This window comes from Chrysochloris asiatica, unplaced genomic scaffold (assembly GCF_000296735.1).
Source record: "Chrysochloris asiatica unplaced genomic scaffold, ChrAsi1.0 scaffold00147, whole genome shotgun sequence".
NCBI lineage: Eukaryota > Metazoa > Chordata > Mammalia > Afrosoricida > Chrysochloridae > Chrysochloris > Chrysochloris asiatica.
This window is the reverse complement of record NW_006408665.1, coordinates 8,348,583-8,365,445: the sequence shown is the minus strand read 5'-3', so window position 1 is coordinate 8,365,445 and position 16,863 is coordinate 8,348,583. Positions and strand designations below refer to the sequence as shown.

The following is a 16,863-nucleotide window of genomic DNA, read 5'->3' as shown; positions in this document are numbered from 1 at the left end:
GAAATCTGAAGCAGATCAAGCAGGAGGGTTGGAATTTTACACATAGATTGGAATTTTTTGTTAAATATGTGGTATGGGCAAATAAGCATTTCCACAAGGTGTGCAACTAAACAGACCCTAAATTTCTTATAAAAGAGCAGTCTTAATGGTCTTGTAGAAGGAAATTTAATATCCATGTATCATTAACAATTGTATGGAACCAAACACTTGGATAAAGAACTACTTTATCAACTTTAATCTCATGTTTGAATTGATTTAATTTTGATGGTTGAGTAAATCATTGAAAGGAGGCCAACAAATACAGCACGACTTAAGGAAGAAGAAAACTTCAATCTCTGGCCTAGGTGAATGCTGGCATCAAAATTTATACAATCAGCTTCCAGTTCCATTTTCCTTGGCTCTTTAGTTAAGTGTAAAACAAAAGAAGGCACACAAAACTTTTCATTTTCAGTTGACTTTGAATAGATATGAATTAAATTTCCATAGGTTTGGCAATATATAATAACAAAGGTCCAGAGGCACCAGAAAACCTGCTATTCAGAAAGTAACAGCAGAGAAAGTGTTAAGAAAATGGTATCTAGGCCAACTTTCCGGGCAAGACTTATAAGGATATGAAAACCCTCTACAGTCCATATATTTAAAATAACATATTTCAACTGCTCCAGGTGTTTTTTCTTTTAAATTTTTTAATACTCTATGGTTGTTCCCCTCTCCCCCCTTTTCCTGAGAAGTACAAAAACTAAAAGGTTCTGTACTTCAGTACATACATTAATGTATCAATAAAGTATTTCTTTTATTCTTTATTCTGCATTGCATCCAAACATTAAATTTTATTTTGGTCATTCAGCTTTATAAAACTCTAATTGCTATATAAAGCCTAAACACTCCAACCCTAACAAAAATTGCATTTTATAGAGCTCTTACATACTCTCTCCCAGGAAGCACATGAAGCAGAGAGGCGGCCAGATTCAGAAGCTAGATTTTCTTGTATTGTCCAAGTGATCAGGGATAACCAACATATTTCAAATGAGCTAAAATTATTTATGTTCAGGAAACACTTGTAAATAAATCCCAGGAATGCAAATATATGATGAAAAATAAACATGAAATGCATTCTGAATCAGCCAGTAATGTTTGCTAGAATAAGTCCATTTCAAAGCAGAATCCTAGGTTTTTACTGCTTGTAATGGAAAACTTTATGAGAGAATTCTGAGAAATGATGTGTGGAATTATGCTGGTTTATAAAATGAATATAATCCAAATCCTCAGCATCTGTCATGGCAGGGGGTGGAGGCCTTGCTGGCCTATCACTCCTAAAACAGAGAGGTTCAACATTCTCTTTTGACTTTGGGTGGGCTGATTTAGATGTTTTGGGTTTACACTTGGTGTCATGCTTCCTTTTGTCTAAAGGTGATTTCTCCCACTCCTTGGATTTATATTTATTTTTGAAGTTTTTATTGTGAATTGAGTGAAAATTTACAGGGCAGATCATCAGTTTACATACAACAAATCATATACCATTTTTCATTACAATGATTATAATCCCCTCTATGTATCATCAGATAACAATATTTCTCTCTATTCACTTCAGCTCTTTTTTTAACACTCAGGCATATGTAATAATTTATACCACCAAAGGGCATACCTCTTGGCTACCAGCTCTTAGTCCCTCTCTTCCCATTGATCTAGAGTTCTCAGCTGCTCCCTCTATCCATGTCTCTATCTCTACCTCCATCTCTGATGTCACTGCTTCTCTGGATAAGGTCATGCATTCTGCTTGTGCTCTTCTCCCTTGATGGTCCTGGGGTCCTCTGTTTCTGGACTGTAAGATTAACTACTCCCCCGTTTTTGATACAAAACTTCTACCTTTACAATTGTGACTGTCATAATTAGTCATGATAACAATTGCTCACTACTGAATCATAAAGATCTTAACCCATCTCCTTTCACCAGACCCATCTAGTGAAACTATTTAGTGGGGATTCTTTCTCCCCTCACACACTCTTAAACTAAACTCCCTCTTGAAACCTTGTAAGCCAGTCACTTTGTGTCTTTACTGCCCCCTCATTTTAGGTAGCCAATATCTAAGTTGCCTGTACCTATCTGCCCTGTGTACCGAGGGGATAGCCTTGATACTTGATGTGAAGACTCCTTCCCTCTCTGTTGGTATTTAGAGTTACTACTTCCATGAGTATAGGTCAGGTTCATCAAATTGTAGCAATTTACCCTTGTTTTCTTTATCAAAAAAAAATTTTTTTTTTTTTTTGGTAATCTTCCTCTAGTCAAGTTCTGATTATCAAGCCAAGGAGGCTAGGTCAAATGGGTACTATCTGCAAGTTTGAGTGTTCTTGTGCATCTCCCCTCACTTCATATCAGCTGGATGTTTCACTCTCAGCTCCAGCCCTCTGTGGTTATGTCCTTGTCCATGGGCTTAGGTATCCCCAGGTCTCATCACACTTTGGACCAACTAGCCCTTTCTCTTCTCTCTCTCATCTCCAGGTCAACAGGAGTCAATGGACTGTGTGGTTGAACTCAGCCCATTTCTTCATTGCTGCCTCTTCCACACATAGTAGACCAATGTGGTCATCAGAAAGCTTACTTGTCTGCTCATGTGTTCCCTTTGAGTTTCAGTCTTAGAGGAGGGTCTATCCTGAAGGAACTTGATTGTTTGCCTTGATGGCTTCTCGACAAACAGCTTGCTTATTCTTGTAATAGCCTTCATACTGCCATTTTCATTTTGGGTTTTTCCTGATGATCTTTCTTTGAAGATGTATTCCTTGGATTTCTTGTAAGCTTTCTTCTCCTCAGCCATTAGCAGTCGAGCAATTGCCTCATCCCAGGCTACTTGAGTTGCTCTCATATCCACCTGGGTAGCCAAAAGTTCTTCTTGCAGCTTTTTGGTGATTTCTGCATCATACCATCCTGATCCCTATGTGTCACTTGCAATGGAGTAGAGACAGATTCTTTCACTCCTCTAGGTTTTGTTACTCCATTTTCATAATAGTAACTATCTCTATACACACTAGCTCCAGAGGATTCTGGAAATCACTCCTCTCAGTTTTGTTCCTCCATCTTCCTAATAGTAGCTCTATACGCACTGGCTCTGGAAAGTTTCTTTCTCCTTTTTTCCCCCTGTAATTTCTTTTCTTGCAAAATGCAAGCTATGCCCTTATCTTTCTTCACTTGAAAGCATTGTCTCTCTGCTTCAATTGCAAGCTTCTCCTGAATTTCCTGAGCAATTTCACAGTCTTGCTGTTCAAGGTCTTTGTAACACTTTTGGAGCTGAGCCTGAGCTTTTGGATCTTCCTCTTGGAGTTGCTTAGCCACTTGGAGATCATGTTGAACCAGACGGTTTCGCTGAATGTTTGATGCCAAAAGATGCTAAATCTCTTGTTCCTGCAGGCTGTGAGCCAGGGTATGGTCCTCCAGGACAGCAAAATCTCAGCATACTTCCTTGACTCAGGGCAGTTTGCACTGATTGAAGCTGCTTTCAGTCAAGTTGGGCCAGAGTCCTGGCTGCCGGCGCCCACCCATCATGCCAGCTTCCCAGCCTCCACCGCTGGCCCCAAATGGGGCCAGGAGAACAGCAGCAGTGCCTGAGATGGTGCAAAATCCAACAGACAGCGCAAAGAGACCCAGAAGAGAGAGTGGGCAGAGCCCATGACAAAGGTGGCCGCAGACAGCACGGGTGCACCAACCTGGAGTCCAGCAGCCACCTGCTCCTCTTGCCAATGTCTTTTAAAAAATTGCTTTTATTACATTCTCCTTCTCCCATTTGGACTCCATTACCTGTACATTTAAAGTTTCCATCATATTTCATGTTTTTATACTTTGTTTGTTTCCCTAATGCTTCTTACTTTAGTTTTCACATTTTCTACTTAACAATCTGGACTATATGAAGATGAATATTGCATTAGGATCAGAGACGAGTCCTTAACAACTGGTTGTATGGAGATGATACAACCTTGCTTGCTGAAAGCAAAGAGGACTTGAAGCACATATTGATGAAGATCAAATACTTTAATACGTATTATATCTCAACATACAGAAAACAAAAATCCTCACAACTGAGCCAATAAGCAACATCATGATAAAAGAAGAAAATATCTAAATTGTTAAGGACTTCATTGCCTTTCAATCCACCATCTATACCCATAGAAACAGTAGTCAGGCAATCAAATAGCACAATTGCATTTGGAAAGTCTACTGCAAAAGACCTCTTTGAAGTGTTTAAAAAGCAAAGATGTCATTTTGAAGACTAAGATAAGCCTGACTCAAGTCATGACATTTTCAATCACTTTGAATGCATGCAAAGCTGGAAAATGAATAATGAAGACCAAAGAATAAGAATTGATGTATTTGAATTATGTTGTTGGTGAAGAATATTAAATATACTACGGACTGCCAAAAAAAAAAAAAAAAAAAAACTTCTTAGAAATAAGGATGGTGAGACTTTGTCCCGTGTACTTTGGGCATGTTGTCAAGAAGGTCCAGTCCCTACAGAACAGCATCATGCTTGGTAAAGCATGAAAAAGAAGAAAACACCTAAGAGATGGACTGAGAGAGTGTCTACAACAGGGAGATCAAGCAAGGGATGGATTTGAGGACGGCGTGAATACAGGAAACAACAACAGCTAGCTAATCTGCCAGATCACAAAATCTCTCTTGAATTCTGTCATCTGTTAATATACCTATTAAGTTTTAAATTTTAGTTATATTGTTTTTATATTATGCAATATCTATTTGAAATGCTTTCTCTTGTCTATTTTCTTGAATAGGTTAATAATCTTAATCATTTTAAAGACTTTGGTAAATAACTCTAATATTACTATCTGGGTCAGTTTTATATATTTTCTACTATTTTTTCCTTGGTCCTGTTTCTTGCTATGCTTTGTAAATTTGAAGAAATATAGACATTGTATATGATCATTTTAGAGGCTCTAAATGATGTTGTCTCATCCCTGGTGGACTCTTCTATTCTCTGAGAGGGGTGGATCACCTCATCCCAACCAAAATCTGAAGCTCTTTTTCAGTCTTTAAATTGGACTTCCTCATTCTTTTCATACCATTTCAAGGTCTCAATTGAGAATCTGTGGGGGTTTTTTTCCTAGGGACCTTTTCCTCAATAAACCCTGAACTCCAATTCATATTTCCAATATCCTGGTGTGGCACTGTAGGCTAAGCATTGGACTGCTAACTGCAAAGTCCAGCTGCTCCACGGAAATCTTATACAGGGTTGCTCCAAGTCTGAACCAAATTGTCGGCATTTAACAACAGCAACAATATCCTGAAACTTAAAATTTTACTCTACTTTTTAACTTTGAGCTTTATTAGCTTTTGTCTTACATTGTTGTTATTAAATACCATCGAGTCGGTTCCCACACATAGCAACCCTGTATAGAGTTTCTGAGGAGTGGCTGGTGAGCTTGAAACATTGATCTTGTGGATCAAACTGACTTTGCAGTCCAGTGCATTAACCTACAGTGCCATACCAGGACCCCTTACATAACTTACAGCAAATGCTTTGAGAGGTCAATCAGTGTTCAGTATTAGCCACATATTTCTGTGTCTTTTCTTGAGAATATTTTTTCCTTAAGTCCTGGCTGTCTTAAAAACCTCAACTCAAATTTTGTTTCTGTATCCTTTTGCATTTGTTTAGAACTCTGTTGGCATCTCTGATGCCTTTTATTTATCATCCAAGCCTGATAATGTTTGCAAGGATTGGAAAATTCACTGAGAGAAAAATGGCTTTTGTCAATTTGGTTCTGGTATTTCCACAGTGTAGACCCTCAGGCCCTAACTAACTCTCTTCTATTCCTTCAAATAGTTTCTTTTTTTATTTATTCAATATTTCTGATTGCTCTCAAGGGGCGTATTGGTCTACTGCAAGCCACTCTATTATAACCAAAAGAAAATGCCTTTGCAGTTATTTTCTTTTCTATGCATGTTTTAGTTAACCATTGAGTTTGTTTTTTGTCACTTAAGCAGTCTGGACTTCAGGATTCTTCTATGGCCTTCTAGTTATATGAGTCAATATATCCTTTTGAAATTAAGTCCATAATTTTAGATAGTCATTTTCTACAGTGTCCTTATGGAGGTGAGAAGGGACAGAAGCAAGGCCAATGATATGAACAAAGAAAAAAAGTTAGCAACCTCTTATCTTTACTCACAGAGCTTATCTGTCCTATACTACAGGGCACAGGGCTGTCATTCTTTGCACATGTATTGTTCTAGAACACTGCTAGAGTGTTGCATCTCAGGAGTCATGCTAAAATTTTGATATGCATAACTTGGGTGGTCCCCAACGGATCACTTTCATAGACAGCAGTGCGAATGGGGTCTCCTGAGATCATGAAATATAGTTCTATTCCATGGCTTATTTCAAAGCATCACCGCTTTGGTTATCCTACTAGCCCAGTGTTCAGTGATCAAATGATTTTCCTTTTATCAGTCATCCTCAGTCTACCTCATCTCTTATCTGTCCTTTGTCTTCTGTTTTCACTATATTCTCAGATGACTAGAAGGTTAGATTCTGCAGCTAATTTATAATGTTACAGGACTAGCTTAGTGTGTCAGTCTTCTCAATTAGTTGATTTTCACTTGTAACATGTTCAAATGATTATAGAAAACCTTCCAACCAATGATACAGCTTTTACATTATCAGATTTTTTTCCTGAAATCTAGTAGGAAAAAATGTTGTGTTAGGTTGAATTTGGATAGTGAATATATAATCATATTGGAACTCAATTATATCACATATGTCTAAGAATTAACTCAAGATGGATTTTATAGTTTAGCATATTTTGCTTTTTTTGTCTTCAGTTCCTGTATTGTCTGTGTTCTGTATTCAGTTCTATTTAACTCAATTTGAACTTAGAATTTTCAAATGTTTAATTTAATGTTTAAATTAGGATGAATTTGTATTATGCTGGGCATAATAAAAATGTCTTTAATTCTAAACAGTTTGCAACATCTTTTTCAATATTTGTGATACTTTATATCATTCCAACTAGTTTTTGAATCACTTGTCATTCCATATCCAAGTGTTTAATTATTCACAGTGTAAGAAATTCAATTTATTTACTGTGCAATGTGAAATTAAATTGCATACTCGTAAGGAGCATGTTATGAATGTCTTACTTAGTACATTGAGAAAATGAATAAGTTTGTAATACACTTTGATGACTTCAGTAAAGAATTATTTAGAATACTTAACAAAAAAACAGTTGCATGCCAGCTGCATATTTTATCTGGCTTTTATGTGAAGATCAAAGGGAAAAAAGCACTGAAATTGGAAAGGTACTGAATATGTCTTCTGTTGAATCTGAAAACGTGATGCTTTAACTTGGTTACACGGAAAGGCGTTGACTGTCAAGAGACACAATGCTAAGATTGCCTCTATCATTCTAAAGGCTAGTTTTCTCAAGAAAAGAAATAGTCATAGATTCTTTGATGCATTTTTAAACCCCCTTTTTTTAAATTGTGAAGTAAAATACACATGCAGAAATGACATATTGTTTTTAGGTTCTGTCCAATCATTTCTTATTCATAGCAACGCTACGCATAACAGAATGAAACACTGGCCAGGTCTACACCATCCTCACAATTATTGCTATACTTGAGTCCATTGTTGCTGCCACTTTGTCGTTCCATTTTGTTGGGGACTGTTCTCTTTTCTGTAGCTTCCTACGGTACCAAGCAAGATAGGCCCAGGGATTGGTTACCCCTAACAACGTGTCCAAAGTTCTAGTGAGAAGTCTTACCATCCTCCTATTTAAGGAACATTCTGGCTGTTTTTCTTCCAAGATAGATTTGATTGTTCTTCTGGCAGTCTATGGTACTTTCAAAAATTTTCACCAACCCTAATACTCAAATGCACCAGTTCTCCTAATCTCTTCCTTATTCATTGTCTAAGTGTCACATGCATATGTTGTAGTAGTAATTAAGTGCTAATGATGAGTCAATTCCAACTCATAATGATCCTATGAGTATAGGGTTTCTGAGGAGCAGCTGATGGATTGGAACTATTGACTTTTTGTGCTTAGCAGTCTAGTACTTATCTTATAGCCCACACCAGGACTTCATATGAGGCAAGTGAAAATAGCATGACTTGGATCAGGAGCACCTTAACCCACAAAGTAACATCTTTGCTCTTTAATACTTTAAAGAGGTCTTTTGCAATATTTTTGCCTCATACAATATGACTGATTTCTTAAGCCACTGTTTCCATGAGCACTAAAGAATGACATATATGAGTCATAATCACCTCAATGGCAGTAGGTTTTAGTTTAGTTTGAATATATTTATTATGAAAATGACCTCTATGCCATATGAATGATTACATATGCCATGAAGTGTTATCATAGCATATTGAATTGTTATGATTACCACTACAAAAGTCACCAAGTAGAACTTTGTAAACTACCTCAGATCTCTACTTGTGGTATCCCAATCACAGTTTGTTCCTTCTTCCATAAAATTAACCACTAGCCTTACACTTAGAAGCCTGGTGTGGTGCTGAGGGTTAATGTGCTGGGCAGCAAGGTTGGTTTGAACCAGAAAGTCTTTGGTTAAAGTTCACCAGCTTCTCCTTGGAAACCCAATACTGGGTCACTATGAGTTAGAACTGGTTTGATGGCACTTAACAACAACAATCCTTACTGTTATGCTAATGAGTTCATTAATTTCTTTCAACGTTTTCACCCAGGTGTGTATGCACAACCAGTGTAGTTTAATTTTGCCCATTATTTTTTTTTCTTCTTTTCTTTTTAAAAAAATCTCTCTAAATCTAAACATTTCACTAATTCTTTCTACTTATTTGCAGAATTATGCAGGTTGTTTGACCCATATAGATCTCACACTCTCGATTTTCTGAGTTGTTTTGCTGTCCTAATTACTTCTGTGGGAGTTAGGAAATTTGGAAGTGGTGCAACTGTTTGGCTAATTAAAAAAAAAATTCATTATTCACTGGTATTTGCACACATGCATTCTAAACTCGTGAACGCTTATTGTACCATCACTAAGAAGGACTGCATGTGTGTGTTTCAGAAGGGTGATTTGTAGGAAACATTTCAGCAATCCTGCTGAGAGGTACATAAACAAATACACTCAAATGAAGCTTTTGTTTTAATATAAGGCAAAGATTTGCATGCTTATTCCCATGATCTTTATTTTCTGACTGTCTGTCAGATTGCCTGACTATTTGCTAGGGAGACAAGAGGAAGTAGACCAACTGAGTTAATATCCTTTAGAACAGCATTTTCCAAAATGTGTGCTTTTGAATACAAATGTCCCTTTATATGTTAATACATGGTTCATGAATAAAAGCCTTCTGTGGTTAAATAATTTCAGGAAATGCTGAGTCACAGTACTCATGAGCCTGTTAATGAGGAGTCCTGCATTAAAGAAACCTGCTTTATTTTGTTTAATCTATATTTCAAAATTTCTCACACCAAAGTAGGTTTTCTTTGCTTCCACTGAACATCTGACATTATTATGTTATGTACATGTGTTACAGCAGTTTTAGACTCGTGGTCGAAGAAACTGAGGCCACTGGGAGAGGTGAAGCAGAGTTTCAGATTTTATTAAACCAGCTGACTCAGAGGAGCTAATTTCTCCAGATTCTGAGCCCCAAATGGAGGGCAACATGGGCCTATAAGGGGTCAGAGTCCAAGGAGGGGCCAGGCTGCACACCTGTTTGAGGGCAGGGGGAAAACCACGGGGATTGGTCCCATTTGGTGACCTGATTAGCATTTTAGCTTGCCTCCTAGGCAAGAGAGGGCAGTGAATGATTTTTACCTATTCCTGTTCACATGTTTTATCATGGACACATTTTGGAACACTCTGATCAATGTTATATTGCACCTATAGATCAATTGGGATAATTTTGCCATCTTAAAATATTACAGCTTCTGACCTGTGAAAATAATGTCATTCTATTTATTTAGATTTTTTTTCAATAATAGTTTTGAGTTTTCAGAGTGTATATTTGTTAAATTTATTCCTAAGCATTTTTGAGGGTTACATTATAAATTGAATTATTCCTTAATTTTACTTTTTCATTGTTTATTACAAGTGTACAGAAATACAATTGATTTTGTATATTGATCTTGTATCTCGCAAGTTTGCTGAACTTGTTTATTAATTGGGACTATTTTTAAGAGTATTAGTTTTACTCTTCTATAAAATAAATTTTTTATCTCTAGGTAGAGAAAGCTTTACTTCTTTTATTCTAGTCTAGATGCCTTTTATTTCATTTTTTTTATTGTGCAAGAGCCTCAAGTACAATGATTATTAGAAGAGGCGAAAGCAGGTGTCTTTGTCTTGTTACTGACTTTGAGGGAAAAGTATCCAGTCATTCAACATAAAGTATCAGGTTGGCCATGGGTTTTTATGACTCTTGTCAGGTTGAGGAAATTCCCTTCTATTCCTAGGTTGTTGAATGCTTTTTGAAGAAAAAGATGTTGCAAATATATTTTTTAATACATCTGTTGAGATAATCGTGTAGTTATTTATTTTTTAAATTCTATTTACAGAAGAGCTTCAAAAAGTTTGGAGAAAAATGGAATGCAAAAAAAAATAGAATTTTTCCATGAACTTTTTAAAAGTCCCCTCATATATGGTATATTGCATTGGTTGATTTTCTTATGTTGCACCAACCTTGCATTCTTGCACCAACTAATGTAACTTACATTAGTTGAAGAATATAATCCTTTTAATATGCTGCTCAATTAGATATATTAGTATTTGTTGAGAGTTTTTTTGTGCATAATCATAAGCAATATTGGTCTGTAGATTTCTTTTCTTGTGATGTGTTTATAGATTTTGGCATTGGGGCCTTGTAGAATGGTTTACAAAGTATTCTTCCTCTTCTATTTTTGGAAGGAATTTTGGGGAATTGTTTTGTAGATTTCACCTCTAAATCTGTCTCTCAATGTTAATTTTCTTTGTGGGTAGGATTTTGGTGATAGATTCACTTTCTACTTCTTATAGCACTATTAGCATTTTTTTCCTCACTTGAATCAGTTTCCCTGAGTTTTGTGTTTTTAGAATTTTGCTCATTTCACCTAGGTTTTCTAATTTTGTTGTTGCGCACCATTCATAATATTCCTTTATAATTTGTTTAATTTTTGTTAGGTTTAATTGGTTTATAATGTTGTTCAAGTCTTCATTAACTTTTCATTTTCTGCCTAGTTGTTCTAGTTAGCCACTAGTTAAAATGGAATGTGGAAGTCTACAATTATTATTGTTGAATTGCCTATTTCTTCCATCTTTTTGGTCATTTTTGCTTCATACAGTTTGGGATCTGTTTTTAATGTAATATATACTTATGATTTTTAAGCTTTATAATGTCTTTAACCTATTATTACCATAAAATATCCATCCTTTTTAAAATTTTTTTTTAAACTTTTTATTTTACATTTAATAAATCATACACTTTGTTTCAGCTCAATGATTGCAATCCCCTCCATGCAACAACAGTTGTCTCACCTCTTCCTTTGTGTTGTTGCTGTTAGGTACCATTCAATTGGTTTTGACTCATAGAAGCCCTATGTACAGCTGAACGGAACACTGTCCAGCTCTGCATCATCCACACAATTGCTGCTACCCTTGAGCCATTCTTGCTGCGTCTGTGCCAATCCATCTTGTTGGGAATCTCCCTCTTTTTTGATGTACCTCTACTTTACCAAGCACGATGTTCCTTTCTAGAAACCGGTCCTTCTTGATAATGTGTCTGAAGTATGAGAGACGAAGTCTGGCTATCTTAGCTTCTAAGGAGCATTTGTGTTACACTTCTTCCAACACTTCTGCATATCCATGGTATCTTTGATATTGTTCTCCAACACCATAACTCAAATGCATTAATACTTCTATGATCTTCCTTATTCATTGTCCAATATTCACATGCATATGAGACTATTGAAAATACCCTGGCTTTGGTCAAGTGTACTTTTGTCCTCAAGCTGATGGCTATGCTCTTCAACAGTTCAACACTTTAAATGATACATCTTGTACAGAAGATTTAGCATTTGATTTCTTGACTGTTGCTTCCAAGTCTTTGACAACATTTATCTTTTCTCCATTTATAATGATTTGTTGGTCCAATAATGACATGGTTTTTTTCATCTCCTTAAAGAGTAATGTTCTTGTCTGGATTGGGATTGTGCTATATCTATAGATTGTTTTAGGTAGTGTTGACATTTTTACAATGTTAAGTCTTCCTATCGATAAGCATGGTATATTCTTCCATTTTTGTGGTCTCTTTTGGTTTCCATAGTAGTGTTTTGTAGTTTTTTTTTGTAGGTCTGATTAGATTTATTCCTAAGTATTTTATCTTTTGATGACTATTCAAAATGGTATGGTTTTCCTAATTTCTTTTTCAGAGCTGTCATTTTTACTAAAGAGGAATCCAATTGATTTTTGTGTATTGATTTTGTACCCTACCAATTTGCTGAATCTTTCAATGAATTCCAAAAATTTTCTTGCTGGATCTTTGGGATTTTCTATGTATAGAGTCATATCACCTGCAAATAGAGATCATTTTACTTCTTATTTTCCAATTTGTATGGCATTAATTTCCCTTTCTTGACTTGTAAATCTGACTAACAGGTTCAAAACAATGTTGAATAGCTGTTGTTGTTGTTGTTAAGTATCATCGAGTCGGTACTGACTCATAGGAACACTAAGTACAACAGAACAAAAAATGACCAAATTCTGGGCCAACCTCACAATTGTTGGCATGCTTAGCCCATTGATGCTGCCACTTTGCCAATCCATCTCATTGGGGGTCTTCCTCTTTTTCTTTGAGCCTCCAACTTACCAAACATGATATCCTTCTCCAGAGACTGGTCCCTCATGACAATATGTCAGAAGTATGAGAGACGAAGTTTAGCCATCCTGGCCTCCAAGGAAAAATCTGGCTGCAATTCTTCCAACACAGATCTGTTGGTTCTTTTGGTAGCCTATGGCACTTTCAATATTCTCCTCCAATTATCGGGGTCTGAGACCAGCTCAGACCACTGCGTGGGTTACTCGAAGGAGAGGCAAGGATTAATTAATCAGATAAGGATCAAAAGGCTGATGGACAGTGATAAACTTTATTGTAGCAACATGGTTTATATAGGACTTTTGGCATTAGGTCATAGTTATTCTGCCTAGTTACAATGTTTTCTATAGTAACAAGGATATGATTACCCACCAGGATACTAACCAGGATATGATTACATAAGTATAAGTATTGTTATAGCAACACAGAATCACGCGGTTTTAGCTCAATTTAAGTTCCCTTTTCCCAGGATTGTCCTAGTTACAATTAACAATAAGTCTCGATCACTGACATCACCTTAGCCAGGTGAAACTTGTCTTCAGGCCAATCATAAGAGCATGATGGCCATCTAAACCTTCACCATTAGATGGCACCAGCGCTGGCTCCCGACCATTCAAATGCATCAATTCTTCTACATCTTCCTTATTCACTGTCCAGCTTTTGCATACATATGAGGTTATTGAAAATACCATGGCTTGGGTCAGGCACACGTTAGTTCTCAAGCTGACATCTTTGCTCTTCAGCACTTTATAAAGGTCTTGTGCAGCAGATTTGCCTAATGTAATACCTTTTTTGATTTCTTGACTGCTGTTTCCATGAGTGTTGATAGTTGATCCAAGAAGAATGAAGTCCTTGATAACTTCAATTTTTTCTCCATTGATAAGATATTGTCTGATGATTTCCACATTCCATTGGGTCACCTTTCTTTGGATTGGACACATATACAGATCTCTTCCAATCAGTTGGCCAGATAGTTGTCTTCCAAATTTTTTTTTTTTTTTTTGCATAGATGAGTGAGTGCCTCCTGTGCAGCCTCAGTTTCTTGAAAGATTTAGATTTTCATTCCATCAAATCCTGGTGCCTGTTCTTTGCCAATTCCTTCAATGCACCTTGGACTTCTTCCTTCAGTATCATTGGCTCTTGATCATATGCTATCTCTTGAAATGGTTGAATATTAACCATTTCCTTTTGGTACAGTGACTCTGTGTAATCCTTCCATCTTCTTTTGATGCTTTCTGCATCATTCAATAATTTGTCCAGTGAATCCTTCAATAATGAAAATTGAGGCTTGAATTTTTTCTTTAGTTCCTCCAGCTTGAGAAATGCTGAGCATGTTCTTCCTTTTTGGTTTTTTGACGCCAGATCTTTGCACATTTATTGTAATACTTCACTTTATCTTCTTGAGCTGATCTTTGAAATTTTCTGTTCAGTTCTTGTACCTCCTCATTTCTTCCATTTGCTTTAGCATCTCTATGCTGGAGAGCAAGTTTCTGTGTCTCTTCCATTTTCTATTCATCTGGCATGGTCCATGTGTATAATCGTCTCTTAGACTCTACAGCACATAACTACCATCACCATGCTGTCTAAAGAAGGTATTTGAAATGAACAAATCATTGATTTTTCAGAATTCTATCATGCAATCTCCAGCATCATTTCTATCACAAAGGCCATATTGTTCAACTACTGATCCTTTCTCTTTGCTCCCAACCTTTGCATTCTAATCACCAGTAATGATCAATACATCTTGATTGCATGTTTGATCAATTTCAGATTGAAGAAGTTGGTAGAATTCTTCTATTTCATCCTCACTGGGTTTAGTGTTTGTTTACTAAACTTGAATAATAGTGGTATTAACTGGGCTTCTCTGTAGGTGCATAGATATTATTCTATCACACACAGTTGTACCTCATGACTGGATATGTTCTTTTTGACAATGAATGCAACACCATCCCTATTCAATTTGTTATTTCCAGCATAGTAAACCAAAGTGGTTTTCAGTTTCAAAATGGCTAATACCAGTCCATTTCAGCTCACTAGTGCCTAAGATATTTATGTTTATGTATTCCATTTCATTTTTAACAATTTCTAATTTTCCTACATTCATACTTTGTACATTCCATGTTCTGATTATTAATGGATGTTTACAGCTGTTTCTCTTCATTTTGATTTGTGCTCCGTCAGCAAAGGAAGGTCCCAGGGGCTTTACTTCCACAGGCTTTACTCCATTCGCGTCACCAAGGTCAACTCTACTTTGAGGAGACAACTCTTACCCAGTAGCATTTTGAGTATCTTCCAACCTGAGTGGCTCATTTTCCGGCACTATATCTGACAGTGCTTTTCTTCTATTCATGTTGAATAGCAGTGGTAATACAATGCATCCTTGTCTGGTTTCTGTTTTCATACGGAATACTTCTTTTTTTCTTTTTTTTCTGTTGAGGGTAATGTTGGCATTTCGATTTGTACATATGCTCTTAATTATGTTGAGGAATGTCTTTTCAATTCCTACATTGTTGAGTTTTGTTTTGTTTTTTTTAATCCAAAATGGAAGTTGGATTTTGTCAAATGTCTTTTGGTGCATTAATCTATATGATCAGGTGATTCTTTTCCTTCATTTTTTTTTTTTAATATTGTGGATTATGTTTTTTGTTTATCTAATATTGAACCATCTTTGAATCATTGGCGATATTGGTGTATTTATTTATTTATTTATTTTTAGTGATGTCTCTGCCTGGCTTTGGTATCAGGGTTATTCTTTTTTTTAATTTTTTTATTTTTTATTGTGTGATAATTTACATGGGGGAACATTAGTTTTACTTTCATTCTATCATACATCGTTTCATTGCCATAGTTACCATACTGTCCATGCATCATCACCCAACCAAAGGGTATACCCCACAGGCCCCCCTGCCCCCCGCAGTCCTCAGCACACAGCCCCCTTCCCTCCCTGGATATCAAGTCCTCAGCCACTCATTTGCATCTTTTTTGTTGTTGTTGTTAGATTTTCCAATGGTTTGTCAATTTTATTAATCTTTTCAAAGAACCAACTTCTTGTCTTGTTGATTCTATCTATTCTTTTTTTGTTTTCTAATTCATTTATCTCTGCTTTAATATTTATTTTCAATAGCCTCACATGCATATGAAAGTTGTAAATGAATAAAGAAGATTGCAAAATAATTGATTCATTTGAGTTTTGATGTTGGAGAAGAATATTAAAAGCACCATGGACCTCCAGAAGAAAAAAACAAATCTGTGTTGGGAGAAGTACAGCCAGAATGCTCTTAGAAGCCAGGATGGTGAGACTTTGTCTTTCATCCTTCTGACATTTAATCAGGAGGAACCAGTTTCTGGATAAGGACATCATGCTTGGAAAGTGGAGGAAGACCCCCAACGTGATAAATTGGTACAGAGACAGTAGATTGGGCTCAAATGTAGCAACTGTTCTAACATCAGCACAAGACCAGGCAGTGCTTCATTTTGTTGAGCTTAAGTTTGCTGTGAGTTGGTACCAACTCAAAGGCACCTAACAACAATAACAACTAATCTTTATTATTCCTTTTCTTTGGATGACTGTAAGCTTACTTTGCTTGTCTTTTTCTAACTGTTGGAGATGGGATTATGTGTTGATTTAGGTTCTTTCTTCTTTTTGATATTTGCATTTATTGCTATGTATTGCCTCTAAGCACTGCTTTTGCTGTGCTCCAAAGGTTTTGGTGTGTGATATTTTTGTTCTCAGGTTCTCATTTGAGTGAAGAAATTTTATTAGTTCCTTTATTATTTATTCTATTATCAAGTAGTATTTCCACAGGGTGTTATTTAATTTCCATGTATTTAATTCTATTTCCTTGATCTTCCTATTGTTGATTTCTAATTTTATAGCACTATGATCTAAAAAGATACTTTGTAGTATTTTGACTTTTTTTTTTAATTTGTTGAGACTTGTTTGATGACCTAACATATGATCTATTCTACAGAATGTTCCATGTGTTCTAGAAAAGCTGTTGTACTGAGTGCTCTGTATAAATCCATGAGGTCAGGTG

At 36.1% G+C, this 16,863-nt stretch overlaps 1 protein-coding gene across 1 annotated transcript; it reads right to left on the bottom strand.

The window, feature by feature from the left end:
- Positions 1-1,174: 1,174 nt before the first annotated feature.
- On the bottom strand, positions 1,175-3,534 carry LOC102835619 (coiled-coil domain-containing protein 50-like). Its single transcript, XM_006870691.1, is given in 4 exon segments — positions 1,175-1,420; positions 2,771-2,922; positions 2,925-3,044; positions 3,099-3,534. Coding segments are annotated over 4 exon segments (954 nt in total).
- Between the last annotated feature and the right edge of the window lie 13,329 nt (positions 3,535-16,863).